The 27,950-nt window shown below is 41.0% G+C and overlaps 4 protein-coding genes and 1 long non-coding RNA gene across 10 annotated transcripts in view; 3 read left to right on the top strand and 2 right to left on the bottom strand.

The window, feature by feature from the left end:
- Positions 1 to 116: 116 nt before the first annotated feature.
- si:ch1073-280e3.1 (complement C2) lies at positions 117 to 6,367 on the top strand. The gene is made up of 19 exons (XM_051396668.1): positions 117 to 284; positions 436 to 548; positions 1,062 to 1,209; positions 1,373 to 1,558; positions 2,074 to 2,247; positions 2,403 to 2,501; positions 2,645 to 2,787; positions 2,876 to 3,017; positions 3,187 to 3,321; positions 3,425 to 3,529; positions 3,765 to 3,902; positions 4,122 to 4,234; positions 4,359 to 4,470; positions 4,778 to 4,925; positions 5,160 to 5,233; positions 5,402 to 5,502; positions 5,626 to 5,758; positions 5,852 to 5,901; positions 5,998 to 6,367. The coding sequence occupies exons 1-19, from the start codon at positions 233 to 235 to the stop codon at positions 6,178 to 6,180; spliced, it is 2,349 nt and encodes a 782-aa protein (XP_051252628.1). The 5' UTR covers positions 117 to 232; the 3' UTR covers positions 6,181 to 6,367.
- On the bottom strand, positions 6,248 to 15,061 carry pnkp (polynucleotide kinase 3'-phosphatase). Of its 6 annotated transcripts, none has more exons than XM_051396669.1 (17): positions 14,746 to 15,061; positions 13,883 to 13,929; positions 13,323 to 13,601; positions 12,848 to 13,159; positions 11,940 to 12,019; positions 11,754 to 11,811; positions 11,503 to 11,610; positions 11,341 to 11,412; positions 11,046 to 11,094; positions 10,564 to 10,634; positions 10,182 to 10,274; positions 9,984 to 10,080; positions 9,837 to 9,898; positions 8,713 to 8,822; positions 7,176 to 7,263; positions 7,009 to 7,076; positions 6,248 to 6,851 (listed from the first exon to the last, which is right to left on the bottom strand). In XM_051396669.1, exons 1-17 carry the CDS (start codon positions 14,864 to 14,866, stop codon positions 6,731 to 6,733), a joined length of 1,836 nt encoding a protein of 611 aa, XP_051252629.1. In that variant the 5' UTR covers positions 14,867 to 15,061; the 3' UTR covers positions 6,248 to 6,730. The 6 variants fall into 6 exon arrangements, 4 of the variants coding, with proteins under 4 accessions (XP_051252629.1, XP_051252631.1, XP_051252632.1 ...); XM_051396671.1 differs by having other exon boundaries at positions 13,883 to 13,924; positions 14,746 to 14,875; XR_007884352.1 differs by lacking the exon at positions 8,713 to 8,822 and having other exon boundaries at positions 6,770 to 6,851.
- Positions 10,524 to 25,139, top strand: LOC127361773 (TRPM8 channel-associated factor homolog). The gene is given in 13 exon segments (XM_051396667.1): positions 10,524 to 10,646; positions 16,458 to 16,956; positions 16,958 to 17,124; positions 17,721 to 17,937; positions 18,244 to 18,535; positions 19,742 to 20,043; positions 20,164 to 20,338; positions 20,592 to 20,686; positions 20,992 to 21,202; positions 21,527 to 21,763; positions 22,054 to 22,277; positions 22,419 to 22,532; positions 24,217 to 25,139. Coding segments are annotated over 12 exon segments (2,757 nt in total). The 5' UTR covers positions 10,524 to 10,646; positions 16,458 to 16,476; the 3' UTR covers positions 24,460 to 25,139.
- The window catches only part of LOC127361780 (uncharacterized), a 23,859-nt gene continuing 12,570 nt past the window's right edge, over positions 16,662 to 27,950 (bottom strand). The window contains exon 3 of the long non-coding RNA XR_007884353.1: positions 16,662 to 16,806. This is a non-coding gene — a long non-coding RNA (uncharacterized LOC127361780). The remainder of the gene's footprint in view (positions 16,807 to 27,950) is intronic.
- The window catches only part of LOC127361779 (TRPM8 channel-associated factor homolog), a 9,608-nt gene continuing 8,535 nt past the window's right edge, over positions 26,878 to 27,950 (top strand). Inside the window, exon 1 of the mRNA XM_051396684.1 lies at positions 26,878 to 27,781. Coding sequence (XP_051252644.1) covers positions 27,135 to 27,781 — 647 coding nt within the window. The 5' untranslated portion in view covers positions 26,878 to 27,134. The remainder of the gene's footprint in view (positions 27,782 to 27,950) is intronic.

Below are 27,950 nucleotides of genomic sequence, written 5' to 3'. Positions count from 1 at the left end.
AAAATATATCCAAAGACTTTACAGAATCCTAAAACAAGAGAAACTAAAGAAAGTAAGAGCTCAAATCTGTGTTCTGTCCTAAATTGCTCAATCCCTCCTTCCCTGTTTGGTGCTGCTGTGTTAATCGGTAATCAGTCATCAAATAAAGCAGTTGACTGCAGGTCGATACATACGCTCTCGCTGTGGTTTCTGTCACTCAAAGACACAAACACCACAGATACAGAACCCGGTCATGTATGTCAGGCCCATACTATGGATCCTTCTCTTCATCTATGTCCAGGAGGGTGAGCATTTCAATTTTGTGCTGCACTTATTGTGCATTTGAGTATATGGATCCCTACCATGTGGCAATGCTGATGCATTTTTCTGTGTAGCCTGTCCCATATGCTTGTGTATGCATGTTTATCACCAACATTTTTACTGTCTGTGCTCCAGTGTCCCTGCAGGACTATGAGTATAGCGATGAGGATGGAACATACGGCAACCCACAGCCTCTAAACTGCTCAACCACAGAGAGCATCAAAGACGGACATGTCACCTACTCACGGGTAAAAAATAGACTGTTGATTAATCAATCGACAGAAAATGTAATTTTAAATATTGTCTCCTTCAAGCTCCATTGCAGTAAATGTGCAATGGATTTTTTTTTTTTTTTGCTGTTTAAAAGACCACACAATAATCTAATGATCAGGAAGTTAGTTGCACTCCTTCATTTTTAATTTACATCATTCAGGATGAGAGTGTTAGGTAAAAGTATAATAATGCAATATGTGCATTTTCTCAGCTCTGTTGTCCTGATGTAACCTGTCTTCAAAGCAAATTCATATATAATTGTACAATTTGAACTTCACATTAGAAATGTAAAACACAACTTAAACAGCCAGGCGTACAGGGACAGAAAAAAGGCAAAATGGAGGATGGTAAAAAGTGTGAATCATGCAAGTTAAAGTAAAGGACAGCACTGAATAAGAAGAGTCATTTTCTGATCATGATAAAAAGGAACTAGAAGGTCTGGAAAGTGAAACTAATCTGGAAAGTTCGATCGTGTGTTTCCTCTGCAGGGAGGGCTGGAGGGCAGTGTGCTGACCTATCACTGCAGCCCGGGGCAGCACCCTTCCCCAGTCAGCTTCAGGCTCTGCGGTGATGATGGGGAGTGGTCGGCCATGAGATTATCCAATGGCAGACCGGTGTCTCGGGCCACATGCAAAGGTAATTTTTTGGATGGCGATGCATTAAATGTCATATATACACAAATAGATCATATTTGAGTTTTTCCCTCAAAGCAACTCTTTCTGTGATCCTTCCATTCTTACCTGCGTCCTCTTCTCCTTATCCTCTTTAATGTCCGTCCATCTCTCTCTCTGGCTCCCAGATGTGTTGTGTCCGGCTCAGATCCAGCTGGATCATGGTGACCTCTGGCCCAGGGACCAGTGGCTCCGTGTCGGGGAGACGCAGAGCTTCTCCTGCCAGGAAGGGTTCACCCTGTACGGCTCAGCCCAGAGGAACTGCACCCTCTCTGGGGAGTGGACAGGAACCACTCCTGTTTGTGACAACCATGGTGAAAACAGACATTACAAACTTTGTTCATGATAAAGCATAAATCGTGCATGCTTAAACTATATACAATACATGGCTATATCTTTACTTTTTACATCAGCACAATAGAGATTAAGTGAGCCTGAGCCCAGCTCATCTGCTGCATCAGAGCCTGTGGAGGAGTGAGCATGAACTGAGCTCACACTTACTGAGGTTTACACTGTGAAGCAGCTTTTGATGAATGCATATAAATAATCTGTATTAACAGATTTTAATCCTATATGGTCGTTTACTGTGATTACATAAAAAATGTAACTGAAAAAATGTTGCATTTACTTTTCTTTACTTTAACTTTACTATTTAGTGTTTCAAGCTTACAGTGAGTTTTTGATGTCTTAAAAAGTCCTTTGTGCATCATTTCAGATTACTACATAATTATATTTTGCAAATAAAGATATAGTCTGAAGATTTCTATATAAGCACAAAATAATATTTAAAAAATATCTATTATGTATTTCCTCCTATCTTTAAATGCAGCTGACGACTGTAATGACCCAGGGATCCCACCAGGGGCCCAGAGGTCAGCAGGTCGGTTTCGTACAGGAGAGAAGGTCAACTATCGTTGTCAGGCTGGTCTGGATCTGCTCGGGTCGGCTGAAAGGGTTTGCCTGGAGAACCAGGAGTGGAGCGGTTCAGCGCCACTGTGTCAAGGTTCAGAGTGACAGCTTTTTCTTTAAAACAACCAAAGATTCATTTTTAAGACCTACAGCAACCAAGTGGGCAATCAAAGCAGCGCCAGACCAACACAATGAACTATCATATTATGATGAAACATCCATTCATGATATTTTTGTGCTTTACTGCAGGCCCAAATACCTTTGACTCCCCCAGCAATGTAGCAGCAGCCATGGCGGGGTCACTTGCAGGAGTCATGGATGTACTCTCACCAGACTCCAAAAAGAAAAGTGTGTATAACCTTTCATTGTCATCAACATATCAGCATTGCAACACAAACAGAATTGCAAGTAAGTAGCTGAAATCAACTGCATTAACATATAAAGCACTTTGTGTGTGTGTGTGTGTGTGTGGGTGTGGGTGTGGGTGTAAGGTGCAAGGGCGTCCTTTGGCCGAACCTTCCGTGTGGCTGAAGGTAGTCGCATGAATGTCTACATTTTACTGGACACATCAGGAAGCATCAATAAGGAGGACTTTGATAAATCCAGGAACGCCACCATTGCTCTTATCAGAAAGGTCCGTGCCAAAAGACCCCAAAAAAGATTTATTCACATTCTATGTCAGTGGATCTGAAACCTACATGTCCTCTTCATTTTGCTTCTAGTTGGACAGCTACGAGGTGCAGCTGAGGTTCCATGTGTTGTCATTTGCCAGCACGGCTATAGACATTGTATGCATCACAGACTTGGAGATAAGTGGTAGCACAGAGGACGTCATATGGCGCCTGTCAGAATTTGACTACCATAGTAGGACCCTACTTGTTTTTCCTTCACAGCATTCATTCATTTAATGACCATATTTCTATCTCCTGCTGTGTGGTGCCTTTAAGTGTGCCTGAATCAGTACAGTACACTACAACCATAACATTTTTATCAATTTATTTTCAACCATTCATTGTATTTTGTTTATTTGCAGGCCATGGCAGTAAGACCGGCACCAACCTGCACGCCGCCCTGTTCCGTGTCAGTGAGATGATCAGCTTCTTTAAGCGAGACAGTGCCAAGTACCATTTTAATGAGACTCAAAACATCATCATCATAGAAACCGACGGTAACGACACAGGAAGTGTCTCACAAACTCTGTTGAGCATTTCCTGCTCACTGGAAAAGGGAAGATTATCTTTTATACCCTCTGTATGTCTTTCTGCCTGCAGGTTACTCCAACACAGGAACCAAGCCTCAGATTGCCCTGGCCCAGATCAGGAATCTGCTTGGCTACCAAGTCACATCCCAAGATCACACAGATGAGACAATGCTGGGTATCATAATGAAAAAAATATTAAATGTTCTAACACACTAAGTACAGTCCATATTTACATTCTCTACTAACACGTATGAATGACTTTCACTGAGTGCAACAGCTCCAGCATCACCAAAATTACAAGCTATTATAAATCAAGCATCCAAAGCAAAGTTGGTTTTATGTGTTTAATGTTTATTGTAATGGTTTCCTATGTATGTACACAGCATAAGAACATGTATGTGTGTTTGCAGATGTCTATGTATTTGGTATTGGGGAGCAAGTGAAGAAAGATCAGTTGAACTCCTTAGCGTCAAAGAAACGTGGTGAGAGGCACATCTTCATTATGAAAGACTTCCAAACACTGGGATCCATGTTCAACAGCATCATTAGTAAGTAGATCATTCTCGACTATACTGCACTGTGTTTTCTGATTTCAGCTGTCCATTTGTCAGCTGAAATTTTAATTTTTAGAATAGAAAAGACTTGGGAAAAAATGACAACTTGTGTTTGTTTGTTTTTTTAGAATGGCAGGATTTTCCACGCAATGTTGCTTAATAAAAATTACATTACATTTTAACTAACCATTAAAATCATGTTTCATAACACAGGTGACAAGAGTGTGACGATGTGTGGGGTAGCTCAGGAAGACATCTCCAAGGAAAGTGGGGAGGATGAGAAAAATGCCTACACCAAACCCTGGCATGTCACTTTGAAAACGCCGGTTAGAGCTTTGCACAGTCAATCCCTAAGATCATAACAGATAACTGTTTTTCCCCACAACTGACATTTTATATATTATAATTTTAAAGTGGAATTTTACACATTGACACCTTCCTCCCTTTCAGTCTATGTCATGTTTTGGATCCATTGTGAGCCAGAACTGGGTGCTGACAGCCGCTCACTGCTTTGCCAAGGCGAGCACTGATGATCTCCCACAGAGGGTGGATTTAACACATGGTCAGTGTCAGTACTGAAAAATATTTTGGAGATTGAAACTCATGTAAGAGAAAACGAAAAGTTAAGTTGCCCTGGTACCTCACCTGGTAGAGCTGGTGCCCCATGTACCAAGGCTGAGTCCTTGCTGCAGCGGCCACGGGTTCAACTCCAACCTGTGGCCCTCTACCACCCCGCTTACTTAACTCAATTAACTACTGTACTTGTAGCAAACAGGCAGAATGAACAAGATTAGTTCTTCCCATGAACAATCTTGTTGACTTGAAACTATTTTATGTTGAAATAACACGCAGCTTCTTTATTTTCCAAGGTGAGGGCGCTGGGCTTTCCAAGAGGGTGATAATGCACCCCAGGTACAACACCAGGGCACTCAAACACAGAAACGTATCTGAGTTCTATGACTACGATGTCGCTCTGGTAGAGATGAACCGGAGTATCCCGCTCTCCTGGAAAGCCAGGTAAGACAGCCTGAGGAAAGTAAGCTTAACTCTACATAAGAGCTGAACTTAAATGAAACTGATTTTATTTAATTAGAAGCCTTAAAAAAAACCTGACATTTGTTTTGTCATGGAAAAAGGTGTGTGTGGGCAGTATCTTAGATTTCCACCCTTCTGTAGCTTAGATAACAAAAACTTAAAATAGATGCTCCTGAGTTTCAGTGTTGAGTGTGTGTGTATACTGTCATACAACAGACCGATCTGCTTGCCATGTACTGTGCCAGCCAGCCGAGCCATTAAGAAAGTCAACTCTACCTGTCAGCAGCACAGTATGTGACCTTTTGACCTTTACCCTCTGCAAACGCATTCATTTTATTATGCAATCTTATTAGTATGCAAGTGCTATTTCCATACTCTTCCCTGTTAACATAGCATTAATAATATAGAACTCCTGAATAAATTCTCATGTATTGTCAGTAAAATGTATGTCTATACAGGGGAGGAACTACTACAACACAAGGAGACTGCAGCCTTTTTCATCCACAAAAGCAGAGAAGCAGTCATTCGCAAAGAAACACATATTCACACACAGAGTCAAGTAGGTGACAGTTGATTTGGATTTTCAGACTGTGGCCTGCTTTCATGTTGATAATCAATAATGTGGAGAAAATCTGTTTTAATATAAAAGAGTGTTGAGCTGGAACTATTTTGCTGTCTGCAGAGGCCTAGCTGTGTTGAGAAGGCAAGGCTCACACTCACACAGCCCACCGATGTGACTTTGGATGAGTATGTACCCGACAGGCTCCTCTGTACCGGCGGATCCTCAGCATACCGGGACGCGATCAGCTGTCAAGGTCTGGATTCTGCACGTACTACATCATAGCCACCGCAGTTTGACAAGCAAGGGATTCACATTACAGTTACATGTTGTCTCTATTTTGGTATAGGTGATTCTGGTGGATCCCTGTTTCTGGAAAAAAAGAAGCGCTACTTTCAGGTCAGCTAGTTTCTCACTTGAAAAAAAAAAAAAAACTCATTACACACAGTGCAGTCAGTATCACATGGACATTTTTCTCCTGCTTTTTCCTCCAAGGTGGGAGTACTGAGCTGGGGCATCATGGATGTATGCAAACCACAGAACACAGCTCGGGGAAGGTACAGCAGTGACAATCCGCCTCCTGATGCTCGAGACTTCTACATTGACTTGTTCAAGATAATGCCGTGGCTGAAACAGCATCTGGGTGAGGAGATCCAGTTCCTGCCTGAGGTCAACTGAGAACATCTATAATTTAATCAGACAACTGAGATCTATTTGGATGAAGCCATAATAACACAATGCAGAATTCAGTAGCGCTTTCAGAGGCTTTATTTGTCAAATGGAATAGAATAGATTTTTATTGCTTTGGTGCTGTAAACTCATTCTCTGTTCACAAAATCATACACAACATAAAAATGTAATTCTGGTTGCTTTTACATTGCATTCTTTCTCAACTCAACACGTACAACACATGCATAATCAGTTCCTTAGCCACATATTCAATGGAAACATATCTGTGTATGTTCACCACTGTTTAATTGTTTGATAGAACACGGCATGAATGGAAGGACCTGATTCAGTGCTGCAAATCGAGTTAACATCATTAGTCTTCAGCAGGCCATTAGCCATACAGTGTGCATGTAAGAATACGCCATATAACCACAGATGTCAGGCAGCTGAAATAGAAAAACATGTCACAGTCTACTGACAAACTTGGTGTGTCTGTCTGTGACTGTTGCTGTCCAGTCAGTGTCAGTGAGACTGTAAAAGTCAAAGGTGAGCTGTCCGATCAGCCCTCAGAAAACTGCCGGAACAGAGTTTCTGATTGGCTGTCTTTGAATTTCGGGACAAAATGGATCTGGAGGATCTCGGAGAATCCCTCAGAGAGAGCAGGGGCCACGAAGTGTTTCCTGTCCAGAGAGTGAGCCTGATTAGAGTGGTCAGTACCAGAGCTATTACTAATAAGTGTTTTTATTCCTAGAATTAAAAAAAACAATACGTGCATACGTTACACAAATACGTTGTTTAACCAGTGAGAGTGTGTGAAGAAAGGTTATTCTTTCTTACTTGTAGCTGTGGAAAACCATGTCATTGACTTTGGCGTGTTTTTTGTCTGATGGAGTCATCTCACGGAACTGGGAACAACAATAACGCGTTAAAAAACACTTGTCCTTACCAGCTAGGATAAAACAAAATGAGATAAAAGAGTGACAGTGTGGGGAGGTGAGTCATACTCTGTTGTTGTGTTTGGCTTGCTCCAGAGAGGCTGAGAAGAGAAAACAGCGACAGGGCACTCCTGTGGCCTTGGCCACGTCCACATAGCTGGAAAATACACACAGAACATTGGTTACACAAACAGAGAAAAACAAATGCACATACAAGCAGCAGCAGGAGTATTTATACTCCCAATAAAGCAACAGCAGCAGGCAATCAGTACCCACATTATCAAACGCATCCGTTTAGTAGGATTCCTTTAGGAAGAAGGCTAAGACTGAGGCAATAGAGGTAACGTAGGGCCCTACAAGGTCTACCGGTACACTGCCGTGTCTGAATATATGTATGTATATATATATATATATATATACATACATACATATATATACACACACACACACACACACACACCTGCAGTACATGACCAGCCTGTGCTAGAAAGTGATCATAATGTTTCAAGCATTTCTTTCTAAATCTTAAAATAAATTAAATAACATAAAATTATAACCATGCTTGTTTTTGTTGTAAAAAGTGTTGATGTGTTTTGGCTATTACCTATTTGTATTAACTATGAAATGTTAACATTATGACATTTCTCCACACTGAAAACTAAACTTATTGTTGTGTCTCTGCTATGAATTCAGGCATGCAGAGTTATTTCTTGATTTACAGTGTCTGCTTCTGTACCTCTGTTTGCTGAGTTAGTGACGCATACATCCACTTACTACAATAAATACAGTTACTAGGCAACAACCCTGTGGTGCATGATAACTGAAAGACATACAGTATCGGTATTACGATTACTATCCCACTTTAATTGTCGTTTCCAGGCAGAAAGCATTAATGGATTCATTCTGCCAACTTGCTATTGGCACATCGTAGCAGACACTGATATCTGTGGACTAAGACATTTTTCCACACATAAGTGATTTTGTGCCTCTGGATCATTTATCTGTCCTTAGCTGACAAAAGTGGAGTAAAGCACTGAATTCTGCTGCTGTAGCCCATCAGCACACTTAAAGGTCCATTGTGTGGGATGTGGCATCTAGCGGTTTAGTTGAAAAATACAGTGTCCACGAAACGCACAAAAAACGTGAGCGGCCCTATGTAGAGCCATCGTTCTTGGCTACTGCAGAAACATAACATTTCTTGTTTACAGGTGATTATACACTAATGAAAACATATGTATGAATATTATATTCCATTTCTGCCAATAAATCCTCCTAAATGTTAGAGACTGACTTTTAGCAATCTATTATACTGAATTAATTCTGACGTGACACTCAGTCATTCCTGCCAGGCGTTTGGTCTATAAATAGTTTTGAGTTACTATGTCATTCTTGGTTCAGTGCCACAATCCCAAAACACATCAAAATTGATTGACTGAACATCTCCACCCTGCCCGCAAATATACTCACCTGTCTGTGTTTAATTATTCTTCATCTGTGTATGACTCAAGCTTGTTTGCATAAAAGGTGTATGCCAGTGAGGTGGACCCTGAAAATATTTACACAGACGTGCATCTACTCAGAACGTACTGATACTGTTGTGGTTTACCGTTTGCGAGACTCTGGTTCAGGGTTGGTGTTGTCGACGGCGACACTGCGGCCCTCTTTCAGAGCGCGCTCACATGCCGACACACAGCTCTGCCATGAACCGAGTGTATCCTGACACAAAAACGACACAAGCAAGGTTGGTTTAGGCCAATTTGTATAATAACAAAAACTCAATTATCTTCATCCTGTTGGTGGTTATCATCATTATTACAATAATACAAAACTAATCCACTTATAAAATAGGAAAGCAGTGTAGCAAACATCAAGAAAAGAAACTCTTAATTTTGGCAGTTAAAAGGTCCAGTGTGTAACCTTTATAATCACCTGAAATTAAGAATCATTGTTTTATTTCTACACTAGCCCAGACCAGGCAAACCACTCCCTCTAGACATGGCCTTTTGCACTTTTCGTGTCAAGTTTCACGGCCACCATAGTTTGTCCTACGCGCTTAGAAGGTGTGTATTCCAATGGTTGCAATCTGCAATTTCACCACTAGATGCCACTAAATCCTACACACTCGTCCTTTAACTGTGGAAGCCCTGAGAGGCAAGTGAGAAAAAAAATTGTAAGTCTGAACTTTCTTTTCTCTTCTGTTAATGACTTGACAGGTAAAAAAAATATGTTTTGCTTAGATAATCTTTTTATTATTGTTCTTATTTTTTTTAAAGCTTGCTTTGTGAAAAAAAAAAAGTTTTTCCAGGATAATTTTTTCCAAGTAACTTATATTTTCACTCATGAAACAGATTCAAGAGTTTTATTGTCATTCTGGATATATCAGAACACTTATTTTGTTGGGTGGCTCCATATTGAAAATATTACTGTCAAAATACATTTCTAGCCAAAAGAAAGAAATGACAGTAATTACTTGCAAATACACAATATATGTACCTTGTGTTTACCAATTAAAAACTAACCTGTAAGAAGCATTTAGAACATAGGGGAGTGGCGCACCTCAGTCTCTTGTGGTGGAAATAAGTATTAAAGAAAAGGATTTTCTCACTTGCCTCTCAGGGCTTCCAAAGTTAACATCTTGTTGTACATAAAACCAAATGTCCTTGGTGCTTTCAGCACTGGGGCAGTACTGGAGCCTTGTTGACTGAGCCCTGTACACAAAACTCCACTCACCCTGTTGACGTACACATAACCTTTTGGAATGATGTGGGTGTGGAAGAATGTGGATTTACCCGCTGTGGAACACAGAGAACAAGATCAGAATGGTGGTGTTGGGCGGGGGGGGTCAGAAAAGGTGATATACCATCTATTGTGGCTTACATGCAGGGAAACCCACGGCGACAATTACTTCTGTCTGGCTGGAGGTGAGAGAAGCAGACGGCGGGTCGTAAAGTTTTGCAGTGCTGTCAATCTTCCTCTAGACGTTCAGATAAAGAAAAACATGAACAAAAGTACAGACCAAGCTCACAAATGTGTTATCAAATAATGCAGTAGAGCCAGTATGTGCATTTTACTCACAGGGTCAAAATTAGGCAGACTGTATGGGGCGCTCTTCCAGCCGAGGAAGTACTCCTCTGGGGTATGGAACTGCAACCCAATGTTCAGAGCAAACTACAAAAACAAGAAAAAAGACAGTAACTGATACACATGGCTCATATTTCACCAGATTTGAGCTCCTTTTCCCTTAAAGGGTATCATTAAGAAACACTGAGTCTTGGTATTACGTATTAAATGATATTTAAGATGACATATAAGAACAATACTTCCCACAAATTAGCATTCAAAACCAGTCACTGCAGGAGGAGGAGGGTGAGGAGGAGGAGGAGGAGTAGGAGTGGCACAACGGGTTAAAAGAAATAAAATAAATGACCAAAATCAAAAGCAAACTCATAGGTCTTACCAGTCGATCACTGCAGGAGAAATCCTTCTTCTTCTTCCCTGGAGCCCAGTTCTCTGGTCTACCTGCCGCATCTGTGCACAGAGGTAAAGTCAATAGCTGTGTGTGGGTGTATTTCTGTGTGTGTACTCTCGTAATTCAGTCTCTCTGGGGATGAAATGTTCTCAAAGTAAAAGGAAAACTTATTTGATTGCATTTTGCGCTTCGAAGAGGTTAATTCTACTTATTTCTGGGCTTGGGTTAGGTTTAGGTCAAGCATTAAAGATTAGGGTTTTGGGAGATTTCAGGTAGTTAAGGACTGATCATGGTTAAGATCTGGGTTCATTTTTGAGTTTAAAGAAATGAGATTCAACAAGGGATGGTTTTCAGAGCGTAGTTGACCGTGTGTGTGTGTGTGCATGTGTGTGTGCGTGTGTGTGTGCGTGTGTGCGCGTGTGTGCGTGGCAAAACATATGCCACACCACTTCATATCCAACTTCACTCACCTCCAACATAAAAACTCTGTTTGTGGTCAACAGTCACACCATCATTTGCCTGAGGAAGAAACACATATGCACACTTACAGTTAAAACTACAGTCACTGTTTATTGTCAAACCTGCCTGACTAATGCTGTGAGGAATGATAAAAGGGAGGCTCCTATGACTCAGCTTAACTAGTGTACATCTTCTTTGGTGTGGTATATGAGGTGTGGCTCTTCAATAATATTGGTGTGTGTGTGTGTGTGTGTGTGTGTGTGTGTGTGTGTGTGTGTGTGTGTGTGTGTGTGTGTGTTCAGGTACCTTCTCACACAAGTGATTCCACATTCCCATTACTGGTTTCCTGTAGATCCCCGGACCGGTTGCCACAAAAACCTGAGACACAGACCAGGAGAGGAAACAAATATTAGCCTTTTGTTCAGTAAATAGGAGAGAAAATGGGAGTCAATGTACAATAGGACCAACCTGCACAGGTAGCTGCAGCTTGGTGAGGATATCCTCCACTTTAGACTTGAAGACTTCCGGCCTCAGTTTGCCTTTAGCGATCCCCATCTGGTTGGTAAAGAATACCACCTGCAAGAAGAGAGCAAGGGTAGACTGGGAAATCCAATGACAACACTTCCTGAGTACATAAGATCCAATAATATTTCACTGGCTTTAATCTAGAAACTTTCACTAGATATGTTTAGCAACTGTTGCATTTAGCTCCTTCCCACCTTGTATCCTTTTTTGAGCAAGCTGGCCAGTCTTGGCTGAATCTCAGGGTACAGAATCCTGGTGAATGAACACATCGATAATTATAACAAACTGCACAGATATAAAAAGTAATCAATACAAGCCAATGAGCTGGAAACAGAGACAGTCATTTCATTTAATATCTTAGTTTTGGAGTGCAGCGATACCTCCAGTCATCTGGTGTGGTGGGAAAGACTTTGCCAGATTTGGTGGTGATGATGCAGCCATCAATGTCGAACCCAGCAATCTGGAGAGGATGAAAAGAGGAAATGTTCAGACTTAACTGCGTGATCTCACCACATTAATAACTTCAGGGGTGGTTTTCCCTTCCTTTAACACCTCTAGAGTGTTCATAGTTTGAAACACTTAAGACAGGGACCTCAAACCTCCGGCTCGAGGGCCATTTCCAGCCCTCGATCCCCCCTCCCTCCGGCCTGAGACCAGCATGCAAGATTAGTATTCTTTCAATTATTTTTTCTAGTTGTTTCATATTAATTTAAACTACCCCAATACAATAAAAATATATATAGATAATGGAAAAGCTTGTTTGCCTGCGAACAACAAAGACGATATAAAATGCTGATATAGAAATGGACATAAAGAGCTGTTATGTTAATTATGATGTTAATAATGGAAATATTTTCAGAATATTGCACCTTCTTGTAGTACTTAAATGTTGAAGTGGCCCTCCTATGAGATAACAATACCAGCAGTGTCAATAAACCCCTATACAGCCCTTTTGTGTTTACATCAAAATAAAACACATTAACACAAGTGGAAAATGATCTAACACTGGTCAGAGAAGAGCTTATCACTGCTGTTTAGAAGACAGTTTTAACTTCTCCCTTCCTGTGGTTTGAGATGATGTGCAACCAAACTCAACAGAAATGAAATATGCAACCACATTTATTTTCATAATTAATCTGCTGATTATTTTCTTGATTACTCGATTCATCATTTGGTATGTAAAATACCAGAAACTAGTAAAAAATGCACAAAGCATTTTTTTTAAACAATTCTCTGACCTCGACCACTGAAACAAATGAATAAATAAAGCCTTGTAACCGGCTCCCACCTTGTTACTGCCTCTGACACCAGCAGCAGTGTAAAGCAACAGGTTGCCTATCTGCTGCCAGCTGCTCTTTAGACAGCCCTTTGAAGACGACACAGACAATGAAGAAGATGAGGGGTGGGTCGTGTTACTACTCTCCGTCATAGACTTCTCTGCCAACTCCTGCAGCTGCTTGAGCTTCTCCTCTGCCAGTCTCTCCTCATCCTCCTCATCCTCCTCCTCTTCCTTTATACGGCTATCTGAGGCCTCCTCACCTCTTCTTTGGCGCTTCACCTCGGGGTGCCCCCTATCTGGGCTCAGTCGTCTTTTAGATGACTAAATATAAAAATAAAAAATACATTTTCAGTTGTTCAATTTCAAATTCTCTCGATGAATATGATCTTTGTTGTAACATTAAAGTAATAAGCAAATACAAAGCATGAACTAATACAGCAAATAGGTTTCAACACAATGAAACAAACAGTTCCAGATGTGTTACCTTAATAGGAGAGGTAGAAAAGAAATCCTTGATACTGCGCTTGGGATTTGGACTCGACTGTGCCACCTTTTCTTTCTCGTTTCTTCCCCCCTTTGTCTTATCTGCAGCTTTTAGTCCTTTCTGTGCAGCGCTGGATGCAGCGCCCTTTGAGCTCAGGGAAAAGTGCAGTTTAAATGGATGGTTCTGGTTAACCATGTAGAGGGTGCCTCCATGGGTGAGTCTACCAGACTGGCCCCGCCCCAGCTGCTCACCATCCAAGAAACTGGGATTTGGACCCAGCTGTGGAAGAAAATAGGCCAAGAATGGACATTGGAGTGCAGCATTATTACAGTTAGTTCATAGGAAGATAACCACGGTGTGTCTAGGCAGTAAAGAGAAAAGTGCACTGTCATCAGGTTGTCAGAAACAGATGTTCTGATTGTGTGGTGCCACATATTTCTTTCTCTTGTGTTTGTACAGTGAAGCCGGCCAGTGGGGCTTTTCTAGTCTGAGAGTTTGACAGTTTATAACTGAATTATAACTTCTGACACTGGGCTGTGCTGCAGTGTTTGTTTTCATACCTGAGTAACAACCACATCCTGGTCTGCATAGCAAGCCACCACCTTCACTGAAAGAAACACACATGTATTACCATCATGTATACTCACATGCACACACATGTCAATATTAATTTCGGGCTGAACGATTAGTTGACTAATCTAATAAAACAATTCTGATAATTAACTAATAGTTATTTAATGCCATCTAAATATGCAAAACAAGCAGCTTGCATGGGTCAGCTTAGGCATTCCTAAATGGTTCACTGTTTTAAGCAGATGACTAATAGAGAAAATAGATATCAGCCCTTTATCATAGAACTACTGCAGCTACTATGTGAGATCTCCAAGTTGCTTGTTTTGGTCCACCAACAGTTCAAAACCCCCAATATTCATGTTATACATATTCAAGAAGGCTGAAATGCAAATACTTTCATTTTTGCTTGAAAGGTGACTCAAACAATGATCCAATTATTAATATAGTTGCCAATTGATTATCTGTCTGTTATGTATCTATTATGATGCCCTAAATGTGTTACTGGATCCATGTGACCCATTCATAGTTCTCGCTCTGTGAGAGTTATAAGAGGTACAAGCCTATAAGAAACAGACGAACCCATGCTGTGTGGAAGTAGAGGACCAGTCCGTGTCATACGAGCAGGAATGGTTGATTTTTAAATCCCATTTAGCAACTTACTCAAATCATGTTCCTTAAGTGCTGCAAACACTGTCCCACAACCACCAGGGCCTTGCGTGTATACAATTAACTATGGACGCGTATATATTTGTGCACGCTACAAGGGTCTCGTGGGAAATTCGGCAACCAAAGACCCCTACGTGCAGCGTCACGACCAGCGCCACTGTGTCTGTGTCGCACGTTTCCTCACCCTGGTGCCGCGAGCATTTCTTGTCGGCGACGCCGGTGTCCGGACCCCGGCCCAGAATCAGCGCTCGTCCATCCTCCAGAGAGACCCGAGCTCCAGAGGGGCCAACCAGCGTGCACGACATTGGAGCGAGACTGTGTCACTGTGAGCCCGACGGTGACTCGTTTCATATGAGCAGAAACACACCAATAACGCACCGTGGGGGGCGACTATGTCACGGTGCTACTTTCACCACAACTTCTATGAATTCTCTGAGTTGGTTGTTGAAGTAAAGCGAACAGGAGGAGAGGGATTGTTTTGCAGTGTACCTACAGACAAAATACGCTCGTCTAGAAACGTGAGCGCCTTGAAGGTTCCGCTCATCACTTATACTTTTCCGGGTATCAACAACATACAGTACACTGTATTTTTTCTTTGTACTGTCACGAAAGCCAAGTCTGCGTGGTAAAGTGGGTCCTTTTCATCCATTTCGTTATTGGTAATTCAACAAAAATGTTATTTATTGTAAATTCTTTAGGAGTTTTTAATGTTTTGAATGTGGCGCAGATTATTTAACTTCAGTCCTCCACCCGGTTGGAGACAAGAGTGGGAAGAAAAAAAAAATATCAAGACACAAAGCAGAAACAGGACAAGATGTTAAATTCTCCATCTAACTACAACCGGGCTGGGTCTGCTCGTCATCTTTCTGTTTTATTTACTGCCCAATGTTATGAACGTCAGATGTTTGATGAGTGAACTGTAGCCTCATTTAAAAAATAACAGGATGGCCGGGGTTTCTTAGTCATGCAGGCTAGTTTGTTGGATAAAGCCTCTTTGTTTAGAAATCTACTTAGGTTTGTTTATTTTAGAGGCAAAATAGAAGAAGGTTAAAACATATTGCAGTAGGGCATAGGCTCCATGTTAACATTCACATTGTTGTTTCCCTATTTCTGTGTCTGTGTTGATTGTCATTGGGGTGTTGTTCACAACCGTAACATGATACATTTAAAGTTTAGAGGTGCAACCCGAGAGTTTGTTGTCATTATTGATTAATCTATTCACTTTTTAAGTGAATCTGTTTATCATTTAATGTTAAAGAAAAAAGTGTAAAATGATCTTGAAATGAAAGATGTTGATTTCTCTGACCAGCAGTACAAAAACTGAAAGATATTCAGATTACAATGATAGAAAATAGAAAACAATTCATTGATAATCAAGATTTCTGCCTTGTATTTCTTTAATGTAGCCAGATTAAAATATATATATGTTACTAAATTGATATAAATACACATTTTGAATGAAACCCTCTGCTTACATGCTACATAATTTTAACTTATCTCATGATATTGTTTCCTATAAACATGCTGTTTTGGCCACATTTTTGTGTACTCGCAACTACTACACACACAGTGGCTCTGTGGTTAATACTGTCACCTCACAGCAAGTAGTGCAGATTGCAAGTTCTCACTGTGTTTGCAAGGGTTTCCTCCAGGTGCTCTGGTTTCCCCCACCATCAAAACATGTATTTTAGGTCAATTCTCCACTTGACCAAGGCACTGGCTCTTGGCATTCCCCAGATGTGTTTCATTTAATCTTCATCTGAGATCTCTTATTTTCCCCACAGGACTAACTATCTGACATCACATATAATTAAGTTCAACTGTTTGACCTCATTTACTAATGCAAGTGGCATCTGACTTATCACACCCTCTTCCTTTTCTTCCTTTAACCTGCAGAGCAACAATCCTTTTCACCATGTCCAACAAGCCCATCCAAAACCAACATGAAGGGGCCTACATGTCCCTGATGCGTGGCTTGAGAGAACTGGACCTACGGGGCTCCTGTGTTCCCAGTGACCTGGTTCTGATTGGAGATCATGCCTTTCCTTTAGCAATGAACAGCAAAGGCCAGGTCCTGATGGCTGCCTCTCTGTATGGCCGTGGAAGGATTGTTGTCCTGGGTCATGAAGGCTACCTGACTGCCTTTCCTGCTCTGGTAGAGAACGCTCTGACCTGGCTGAGAGGGGATGGGTCTGACAACTTGTCTGTGGGGGTCCACAAAAACATGAAGGCAGTGGCTGATAACCTCAGCAGATCCATCTTCCAAGCCAAAGTTGTGGGTGCCTTTAGTAATGATCTGGAGGTTGGTGTGTATGTGACTGATGCCTACAGCGTGGGTGCAGACCCAAAGGACCTGGTGGCATTTCTGAAAGCTGGAGGAGGAGTGCTGATAGCCGGGGCAGGCATGGAACTGGGCTGCAAACCACCCTAAGGAGAACACACTGCTTCAGTTTGAAGGGAACAAGGTTTCTGGTGTGGCAGGGGTCTACTTTTCTGGGCATCATGGTGAGACAGAGTGCCTGCCTGTCTACCCACAGATCCCATCCTCCTGGATGGCTGTAGTGTGAGTGCATACTTCTTTTCTTTTTTGTTGCACACTCAGAAAGGTTCCATTTTGCAAAACTTCTACATTGCATTGCATTTGGCCCTCCTGATTATGACCATAATTATTAACATTAAAAATGTCACTTCATTGCTGAAGCCATTTACTTCAATTAATTTTAGACTTTATTAAAACAAATAATGAAGAATTATATTATATTTTACATTATATAGTAATTACTATTATTTATTGAAATAATCGTTTGCCAGGATGTTTTGGTGGCCTTGTGGTTAAGATGCAAACCATATAACTGCACTGTCCCAGGTCTGATTCTGGCCGAGCACCTTTTGTTGCATATCTCAAACATGTCTCTCTCCAAGAAAAAAGGCAAAATTAAAAAAACAAAAACAATAAAACAATTGTAAAAGAAGAATTCTAACAATAATAACTGTTATCAATCCGTTATTAGCATATGTTTGTATTTTGTAAATTAAGAATTAATTTGATTTAGAAAATGTGGTTGATACACTGATTCTTAATTCTTAATATAAGTACATCATACACTGCATCTCCTTGACATCTGTATTTCCCTTTCCTTTTCCCACTTACAAATACAGACTCGGTAAGGATTTTGAGGATGACCTGGAGTTCTTACTCCAGGGGGTTTCAGAGTTTGATATCCAGGGTGGAGCATTAGCCTCTGAGATTCTGGTCCACGGCCCACTAACCTTTCCAATTGGGACCACAGACAATGGACAGACGTTCATGGCAGGAGCCTACTATGGGCAGGGACGGGTCATTGTGGTTTCACATGAAGGATATCTGGGACGAAAGGTAAAGTTTACATTAAAGACTGGTTTAAGAATTTCTTCTTTCTTAAGTCAAATTGAGCACCTAATGACAATTTGTTCATATGATATGTTTTATAGTAAGAATATATGAGCAAATTGTCATTATGTACTCAATTTAACTGAAGGCAGAAAGCCAGTCTTTAATGAATTTAATTTCCCTCGGGATAAATAAAGTATCTATCTATCTTTAATGTAAATATATACTTTGCCTGCTTATCTAAATCTGCCAAATGTAATTAACAAACTGCTGCTTTTCTTTTTCTTCTTTTCTTAACTGTCTTTATCACAGGAACTGGCTCCATTTTGGATCAATGCCATTCGTTGGCTGGATGAAGGACGGCAGGGGGTCGTTGGTGTAGTGCCAAATCATGCACTCCAAGTTCTCAGCAAGTCAGGGTTAAAGTGTGAGAAGACAAACTTCAGGAAAGACCTGAGTGTATTTGTGTGTAAAGCGAACATTGATGATCATGTGGAGGAAATCCAACACTTTGTAGCAGAGGGAGGAGGCCTGCTGGTTGGTGGACATGCCTGGTACTGGGCACAGACACACCCAGGGCAAAACCCATTGACAGATTTTGCAGGTATGATAATGCACAACAAGAGTTTGATTATAAACGTTCATCCCCATGATAATGTACTAGAATGACGGCTAATATCAGGCATAACTCAAGACTATAACAGGTGGCACATACAGGGGGCACATACGGGATATGGTAAATGGTAAATGGACCCGTACTTGTATAGCGCCTTTCTAGTCTTCACTCAAAGCGCTTTTACACTACGTGTCACATTCACCCTTTCACACACATTCACTCAGTGATGGCGAAGTCCATCGAACAGAAACTAACTCATTCATACACATTCGCACACCGATGCATGGCATCGGGAACAATTCGGGGTTTAGCATCTTGCTCAACTTAGACATGTGGCACCAGGAACCGGGGATTGAACCCACAACCTTCCGATTAAGGAACGACCCGCTCTGCCTCTGAGCCACAGCCGCCCCATAGAGAAAGGATTGCTGGCTGTCAGAAAGGAAGCTTGAAGAGATGGCAGGATAGATGGCTAAAGACCAGGTTATGCTCAACAAAAAGTAGTTTGTACTACAATATGTAAGATTGTATGTGAGAACGCAAATGTCCAAATCAGTGGGACTGGACATTAAACAGACTTACCACCTCCCTAGTACAAACTGTGTGTGATTGTCCAGGTGGGCACATTGATGACATTTCTATCATGCACTTGCTGCAAAAGAATACGAAAACCCTAGGGTGAATAAGGGTCATTTACATGTAGATGCCAATGTAAAAGACAACAAGATGAAGGAACTTTTGTCGGTAATGGCTGACGCTTTCTTCTGTAAACAAAACATTGGGATTTCAGCAGCATACTTTTTGCCTCCTGTACGCTTTACTACAGCACCACCCCTCGCCTAGACCAAACAGAGTATTTCCAGTAGGTGAGTATGTGTCTGAGATGGACAAGATAGGGCCCAATGTGTGAAAGGGCCACTCCAGACAATATGGATGGGAAAAGATAAGACTTGCAAACATACAAAAGTGCTGTTGTGATGTCAAAGAACACAAACTTATTTCTCATGATTGAGCTCCTGCTTTATATACAATATCAAACAGACCTGCATAAACTTCAATCTAAAAGTGACAGAATCAGACTCAGAGTTTGGGTTTTCTTAAGCTACAAACCAAAAATATTGATATCAGTGTCTTTATAATCCACGCATAATAGAACACAGTAGATCAAATGAGGTTTGCTTGATTGTCTTTCAGGGAACAAGGTCTTGAACAAAATGGGCTTGAGTCTGTTGGGGGCAACAGTTAAAGGAGGTTTATACAAGGCCCCGGTGCCCAGCCAGGCCATCAAAGACACCTACCACTTCCGCCACCTGCTACACCGCTTTGCTGGTCATGTAACCCAGGGGACAGAACTTAGCAAACATGAGGAGGAATGCCTTCAAAAACTGGGCAAGGACTGTTCCACCTTCTTGCACATGAAGGCTCACGACTGCTCCTCCTATACACAAGTGGTGTCCACTCTCACCGACATCTTAAAGAAGACGGGCATGCCACAGGTGAGTAGACAAAATAACATGAATGCTTTATAACACGTTCCAAGAACACAAAGCAGACAACCAGTCAAATGTGTTAGAGAAACATCAACTTAATAACATCGTTATTGATTTTCTTTCAAGGTGTGTGACAGCTGCCCTGTAAAAAGCCCCAAAGACCACCTACTCCTAAGTGTGGGGGCAGAGGTTTACAAGGTTTGCCCAAATCCTGATGCTCTCCTGCCCTACCTCATCAAGCATAACCCCATGATGCCAGTTGTCTACAACCAGAGAATCCAGATTAATGCGAACACTGCAGGTCAGACTTCATTGTTGTGGACAAATATAAATATCATGAGTTTAATTTATATACAGTATGTGCACACTTGGGATTAATCGTGTTTCATTAACATAATGTATTATGCACAACTGAATTGAATATATTTTAGTAATGTTTGTACTGTTACATTGCATTCATCTACAGACTGCAGAATGGTGTCTGTAGAAGGGTGAAATGTGTCCTGCAGGTTTTGTAAATATAACTATAATATAATATTTTCTGTGTGTGTCAGGAGGGGAGGAGTGGATCAGTACAGGTGTCTACCTCACTCCTGGTATGAAGACCTACATGGCCATACCAGCAGAGCTTGTCAACAAGGGATGGAAGGTACACAAAATCAAATCATTATTGACTTCATTGTATTTCTGTTAATGTTGCGCCCCCAGTGGAGGTCCAGCCCAACCCATGCAGGCCCTTGTTCCCAGCAGCGCTTAGGCCTTCCCCCTAATGTATCCCTTGCCTCACCTCCAGTGCAGCCAGGCCCTAGTCCATATATCAATGACCTGCCCAAGAGCTGGTCCAGCCCACCCCTAGAGGAGTCCACACCCAACAGCTATCCTAACCTTGTATCCTTTTATTCATAGTATAGGCTGTACTTACAATCAATAACACATATTCTATGTCCTCCTCAGATCCAGATAGGCTGTCAAACAGACAGACTGAATGCTGCAGAGTTGAAGAGAGCACCATGTGTTCACGAGCGATTCCCTGTTACCACAGAGATGGTGCAGGTGTGGAACCTGTGGGGGGGACTCATCTACCTGGTAGCCCCACCCAAAACACAAGTGGACGGTGTAGAGGTCATAGTGCAGATGGCTGTACCTGCACCATATTATAAATCAGGTAATGTGTCTGGCTGCTGATGTGTGCATCTTCATGGTGGGAAAAAAAAGGCTTATAGTGATTTTTGGTCAGTATAGTACGAGATAATTTGGTTGTTCTGAGATTCATGGCAGTGTAAGAAAGAACATTTTGGTCAAAATATAATTAAATCTCATTAGTTGTTATTTGTGTCTTTTTCTTGTGCTGGGACTTTTAAAGTGGAATCATTTTAGTTAAGCAGGTGTCCATTGAAATGTATAAAATAATAACTCAAACAAAAATTTAGACACTGTGTAATAATTAATTGATCAGTTTTGAACACATCCATCCCTTTGTTATTTTCAGGTGTGACAACAGCCACTGAGTGGTCGTTGTTGCGCACAGCTCCTTCACCCTGGGCAGAGTTGGAGTTTGACAACGTCATCTTCACTGTACCATCAGATGTTGTTCGCGACCTGGAGCGCCCTGATGAGTTGGCGACGCTCTGGAAGGACATCATGAGGGGCATCGCTGACCTGGCTGTCATACCACACAGATTTCCCCGCAAGGAGCGCTTTGTAGCAGATGTACAGATTTCCCATGGTAAGTATATTTGACATTGAAATTTTTCTTATCCTGTTGAGAGTCCCGGGGTGACAGAGCCGGTCCCAACTTGCTGTGGCGGGGTACACCACGGATAGGTCACCAGTCTTTCAGAGCTAACAAAAAACAGACAGACCATTATTATTAATTGAAAGTGAAGAGGTTTGTGACAACTGTTGCTAATATGAGGCTTGTGTTTTGTGCTTTTCTTTGATTGCATGCACTTGCACTATAATGTGATGTTTCTTTATCATAGATATGGAACTCTAAAGATCTGTTTCTCCATCCAGGTTGGATGCATGCAGGTTATCCCATCATGACACAAAAGTCTGCAGCATCTCAGCTGGTCAACGTTGAACTTGCTAGGAGTAAAGGCCTCTGGGGCTTTATTCATGAACTGGGACACAACCAACAGAGAAGCTGCTGGGAGTTCCCATCACACACCACAGAGTGTACATGCAACCTGTGGTCAGTGTATGTGCATGAAGAAGTGCTGGGGATCAACAGGGAAAAGGTGAAGTAAAGGAGTGTGATTTATTTGACAAAATAAAAGAGCAGCTTAGTCTTAAGGTGTATTGTAACATATACTATATATATTATTATATACAAAAATATATTATTTACAAATAACGTTATTTCATCTCGTTCCATGCAGGCTCATCCAGCTATGGCTTTGGCAAAGAGAAACAGTCGAGCAGAGGAGTATGCTAAGGGGGGCAAGAAACTCAGCAGCTGGAACACATGGGTGGCCCTGGAGACATATATGCAGGTGAGACATTACACCCTGTAGAGGAACTATGACACAACTGAGTCAGTATATATATAGAATTGCACACCTTCAAATAAAAAAATAAAAAAAAGATTGAAAGTCTCTCACCCCATTCAGCCCAGTGAGGCATTAATGCGCATTGAATTAGTAACTCAGTTATCACATTGTAAAAGTAATTAGTTACTCAGCAAAGTAACTGTGACGTTATTTTTTATGTTGTAAAACGCTATTACATTCTATAACATCTTCTATAACGTCAAATATGTTTATAATAGCTGAATGAAGAATAAAAACACTACATACTATATTTTAGAACATTTGGTATTTATTTGAACTCAGTAGATTGCAGCTGGCCATATGCATAGAAATAAAAATATATAAAAAATAAATATTGACATCTGGGCTTGGGGTTGGGTTAGCATGTGTTGCTGTGAGGTGCTTCATAAGATTTGAGTTGCTTGAGGCAGACGTGGATAAAGTCTTTTTTCCTGGGCATAGTGCATGTTACATAAACATTCTTGTCTTTAACTTCAGTAAGAGCGTAGTAGTGTCGGTACTTCCAGTTTGAAAACGCTACCTTTGAATTTCCCTGGCTTGTCGAGTCATCGCCATTGTCTCTGTCTTGTGTTTATAGTAGTAGTTACTGTGCATTGAAACAGTGTGAGCAGGGCATCCGCTCACCCAGCCAATCATCATCGCATTTGCTACGGTGTCATCATCACCACCCTGCCCTCTCCCGCCAGCTGATGTGTGGCTGTCAGAAAGCCTGACACCGCTGCGCTTCATTCAACCACATTGTAGTAACGCAAGTAACGCGCCACTTTACATTCTCAGTAACGGTAACGGCGTTGCAACGATGGGAAAAGTACTTAATTAGATTACTTCGTTACGGAAAAAATAACGCTGTTAGTAACGCCATTATACTCCGTTACTCCCAACACTGGTTGGCGATAGCCGCCCGGAGGTATTATGTTTTCAGGTTGTGCATCCCTCCGTCCTGTTCTTGTGAATGCACTGTCTCAGGAACACCTCAAGGAACTTTTTTCTAATTTTGCACAAACGTCCACATGGATGGGAGGATGAACTTATTAGATTTTGGTGGTCAAAGGTTGAAGTTCAAGGTCATTGTAACACAATGTCTCAGGAAGCCTTTGAGGGAATTTCTTTAAATTGGGCATGAAGGTCCACTTGGACTCAAAAATCAACTGAATTTGGGGGGTCATAATGAGTAATCAATACCTAGCACTGTACAGGTTTTCACTTTTCCATCTCATCCATTCTACTTCTCACTTCCTGCCTCATTCTGTGTGTCATTGCAATCACGTGACTGCAAACGATCAACTGGTAATTGTTTAAGTGACTCACCTACAGCTCATAGAGAGCTGTTGCATCTGAAAAATACCAGGAGAAAACAAAAGTACCACATTTTGTTTAACTATACTCTACAAGAGTCCATCTCAACATAGTAATCAAGTACATGTGTAATGTATATTCACTAGAATCATATGTATTAACAACATAGTGATAACTTCCATTTAGCCAAAAAAATATACTCAATACAAATATTACCTTTTTATTCAAGTCCTTCCAAGTGGTCCACATATATTGTCTGGAAAGATATGGATGTAAACTGTAGTTTTTTGTAGTTTCACATTTCCCTTTACCTCTGTCTCCTTCCATGTAGCTCCAAGAAAAGTTTGGCTGGGATGCCATTAAGAAGGTGTTCGCTGCCTACCACAAGATGAGCAACTTTCCAAAGGACAACAAAGGAAAGATGAACCTGTACGCTGAGACTTTCTCCCAGACTGTGGGAATGAACCTGGCTGGATTCTTTAAGTCCTGGGGTTGGCCCATCGAAACAGCCACTGAAGAGAAACTCTCCAACCTGCCCCCCTGGAGTGACCACCCTATGGTCCAATATGGCTGAACTTCAGACTTCTGCTGATTTAAAGTGTAGAGAGATGGGTTCAGATTCTTGACATAAACTATCTAGTGGGGAATTAAATTAACTGGCTTTCTTTTCTTTTTTGTTGTTCTTGAATTGTACCATATTTATTGCTATATTTTTAAAAAGAAACTGGAGTTACATAGTGGACCAGATAAATACAGCTTTTAAAATTCATTATCTTCATAAAAAATAAAAAATAAATAAAAAAAAAAGATCTTAGAGGGGGAAATACAGTTAAATCCTTAAACGCCAAATACCAAAAACCGAGAAGTTATTGAAGTAACACTAGTGCTGTAACCTCAGGTTGATAAAACACTAATACTACTACTACTACTACTTTTTGTCATATTTATTTCATTATTTTAAAAAGGAAACGGGAGTTACATAGTTGACCAGATATCTACATCTTATATTATACATCACATAAGCTACTTAAAAAAAACTGTGGTAGTTGTTGAATACTTTTGTACTGCAAAGCACTTACTGTGCTCCAAACCGGAAGAGTGGGTTTTTCAAGGTAATTTGTTTGTATTGTTGGAAGGTTGGTCTTCTTGTTTTGTTTTTGTTGAATATCTACCAACACGTCTGTAATTTCATCACATGATATTTGGCTTTACTGTCAATAGAAAAGTCACTAATAAACATTTACTTCACCTCTGCTACTGTTTTTTAATTCATCCATTTGTTCTTAAATGAGTGGTAAGGAATGCATTCATTTAAACATGGTACAATGGTACATGGTAAAATACACCCTATGCACATATTGAACTAAATATATGGATAGTACACCATGGAAGTAAAATATATATATATTTTTTAATTAGTTCTTCAAGGTTATACCATTTTAAGTGCAAGTGCAAATGTTCTTCTTGTAAAACAGTTTCACCAATGGTTGAGTGGAGAACTGCTGGGGAAATCCTCCCAGTTCATCTAAAGAGATCTCCATCCAGATGGGGAGAGATAAAAAAAATAATAATCTGGTAAAGAATTTGTACAATCGTGGCTTTGCTGTTCTCAACATTTGGTTTAAAATGTTTACCAAAGTGTACCTCTGAAATTGCTGATTGATTAGCTGGAGGAAGAATTAACCACAATGATCAAAATACAGCTTGATTTAAGAATAAAATAATATCCCCAATCTTAGATAAGATAATGCCTGCGAGATAGGAGTGCCTATCCTTAATATTAGTCAGATATCTGACATTAATGTGTGTTCTTATCAACATCTGCACACAATAAAAAAGGGAAAAGTTGAATAATATCAATAATTTATGAAAGTTGTGGAAAATGTTAAGGTTTGTTAAAAAGCTGACGCTCAAATGAATTGCTGACTTCCATTTGTATGAAGAAGCAGCTGAAGGAGAATAAACAATGGCTGGGAGCTAAACTGCATGTTGAAATCTGATGCAGTGGTTCTTAATCTCCAAAATCAAGTAACTTTTATTATTATCAGCAGCACATGTTGCCATGACTGGACAATGGACTGGACAACTGGTATTTCTTTGGATATGTGATTTGGTTTTCATTTATTAACTTGTATACTACGGTGTGAGCACACACTGGGCTCCAAAACTGGAAGAGCGGGTTTTTCAAGGTAATTTGTTTGTATTGTTGGAAGGTTGGTCTTCTTGTTTTTAAAGTCATTTGTGAGGCTTTTTTTTTCACGGTTTAAGTTTCAGATTTATAATTTCCTACAAAAAAACTTCTTTCTCTAACACAAAAATTAAAACAATGTTTGTGTAATATCAGTGCATATTTGATTTCTCTACTGTAACACAAAATCTTCAAAGGTTTCTTTAAGAAACAAATACATGGGTGCCCGGTTAGCTCAGTCGGTAAAGCTGGCGACCCATGTACGGAGTTGCTGCAGTGGGCCGGGTTCGACCTGCGGCCCTTTGCTGTGTGTCATCCCTCTCTCTCTACCCATCTTTCCTGTCTATCTACAGCTGTCAATAATGAATAAAGCCAATAAAAGGCCAAAAAAATAACTTAAAAAAAAAAAAAAGAAACAAATACATGAATGTGACGTTTCGCAGTTATTGTGCTATAATTATGGTCTTGGCATGCACAAATACTGTCTTTCACACAGGACTGAACAGGTTTTTTTTACAGTCTCAGTCAGGGTGTCAGTCAGCCCAGATGTTTCAGAGGAGGGCTATAAAAACAAAGAGTGTTGGCAGTAAATACTGTCCAGTGAGTTGTAATCTTTGTGAGTATGTTCTTTGTCTGACAACTTGTCAGACTTAAGTCCCTCCTCTTTTTGCCTTTACCCTTTTTACTGCAATACTCCCCCTTGCTTGTGTACTCATTTACATCTACTCTTCTCGCCTGTCAAGAAGTGCTCCTTTTAGATTGAGGGTTTGGGAAACTGTTGTGCTACAGTGTAAAAAGGTAACTTTCTGCTTTATGTTGGATTTTGTTGTGATAAAATTAGCAGACTTTTGGTAATCCATGCTTTGTTACTAGTTGTAGATTTATGTTTTGTTGTTCTACCTAAGAGTAAGCCATTAGAAGTACTTATTACTTATTATTATTTACATACAACTATCTAAGAACAATTGTTACCCTTATGTGTTAACACAATTTACCCAGCTTTCTTTTGCCACCAATCCTCCACTTCATCCGGTCTCCAGACTCCATCAGTCCTCCTCACCATGTCCAACCAGCCTACACAAAACCACCATGAAGAAGCCTACATTTCCCTGATGAGAGGGTTGAGAGAGTTGGACCTTCGGGGCTCCTGTGTTCCCAGTGAGCTTTATCTGATTGGAGACCATACCTTTCCTTTAGCAATGAACAGCAGGGGCCAGGTCCTGATGGCTGCCTCTCTGTACGGCTGTGGAAGGATTGTTGTCCTGGGTCATGAGGGCTACCTGACTGCCTTTCCTGCTCTGGTAGAGAACGCTCTGACCTGGCTGAGAGGGGATGGGTCTGAAAACTTGTCTGTGGGGGTCTATAAAAATATAAAGGCAGTGGCTGATAACCTCAGCAGATCTATCTTCCAAGCCAAAGTTGTGGGTGCCTTTAGTAATGATCTGGAGGTCGGTGTGTATGTGACTGATGCCTACAGCGTGGGTGCAGACCCAAAGGACCTGGTGGCATTTCTGAAAGCTGGAGGAGGAGTGCTGATAGCGGGGCAGGCATGGCACTGGGCTGTAAACCACCCTAAGGAGAACACACTGCTTCAGTTTGAAGGGAACAAGGTTTCTGGTGTGGCAGGGATCTACTTTTCTGAGCATCTGGGTGAGGCAGAGTGCCTGCCTGTTTACCCACAGATCCCATCCTCCTGGATGGCTGTAGTGTGAGTGCATACTTCTTTTCATGCCAGTCAGGCTGTATTTAGGCATACTGCTTAGCGAAATGCTATGCTGTTTACCATGACAATGCTATGTCAACCATGCGTGTTTATCATGATAACCATTTTAGTTCAGCATTTTAGCATGAGAACATTTTCCCATCAGCACTGTCCC

Source organism: Dicentrarchus labrax, unplaced genomic scaffold (genome assembly GCF_905237075.1).
Source record: "Dicentrarchus labrax unplaced genomic scaffold, dlabrax2021, whole genome shotgun sequence".
Lineage (NCBI taxonomy): Eukaryota > Metazoa > Chordata > Actinopteri > Moronidae > Dicentrarchus > Dicentrarchus labrax.
The sequence above is the reverse complement of the archived record's forward strand: the minus strand, read 5'-3'. Positions and strand labels throughout refer to the sequence as shown.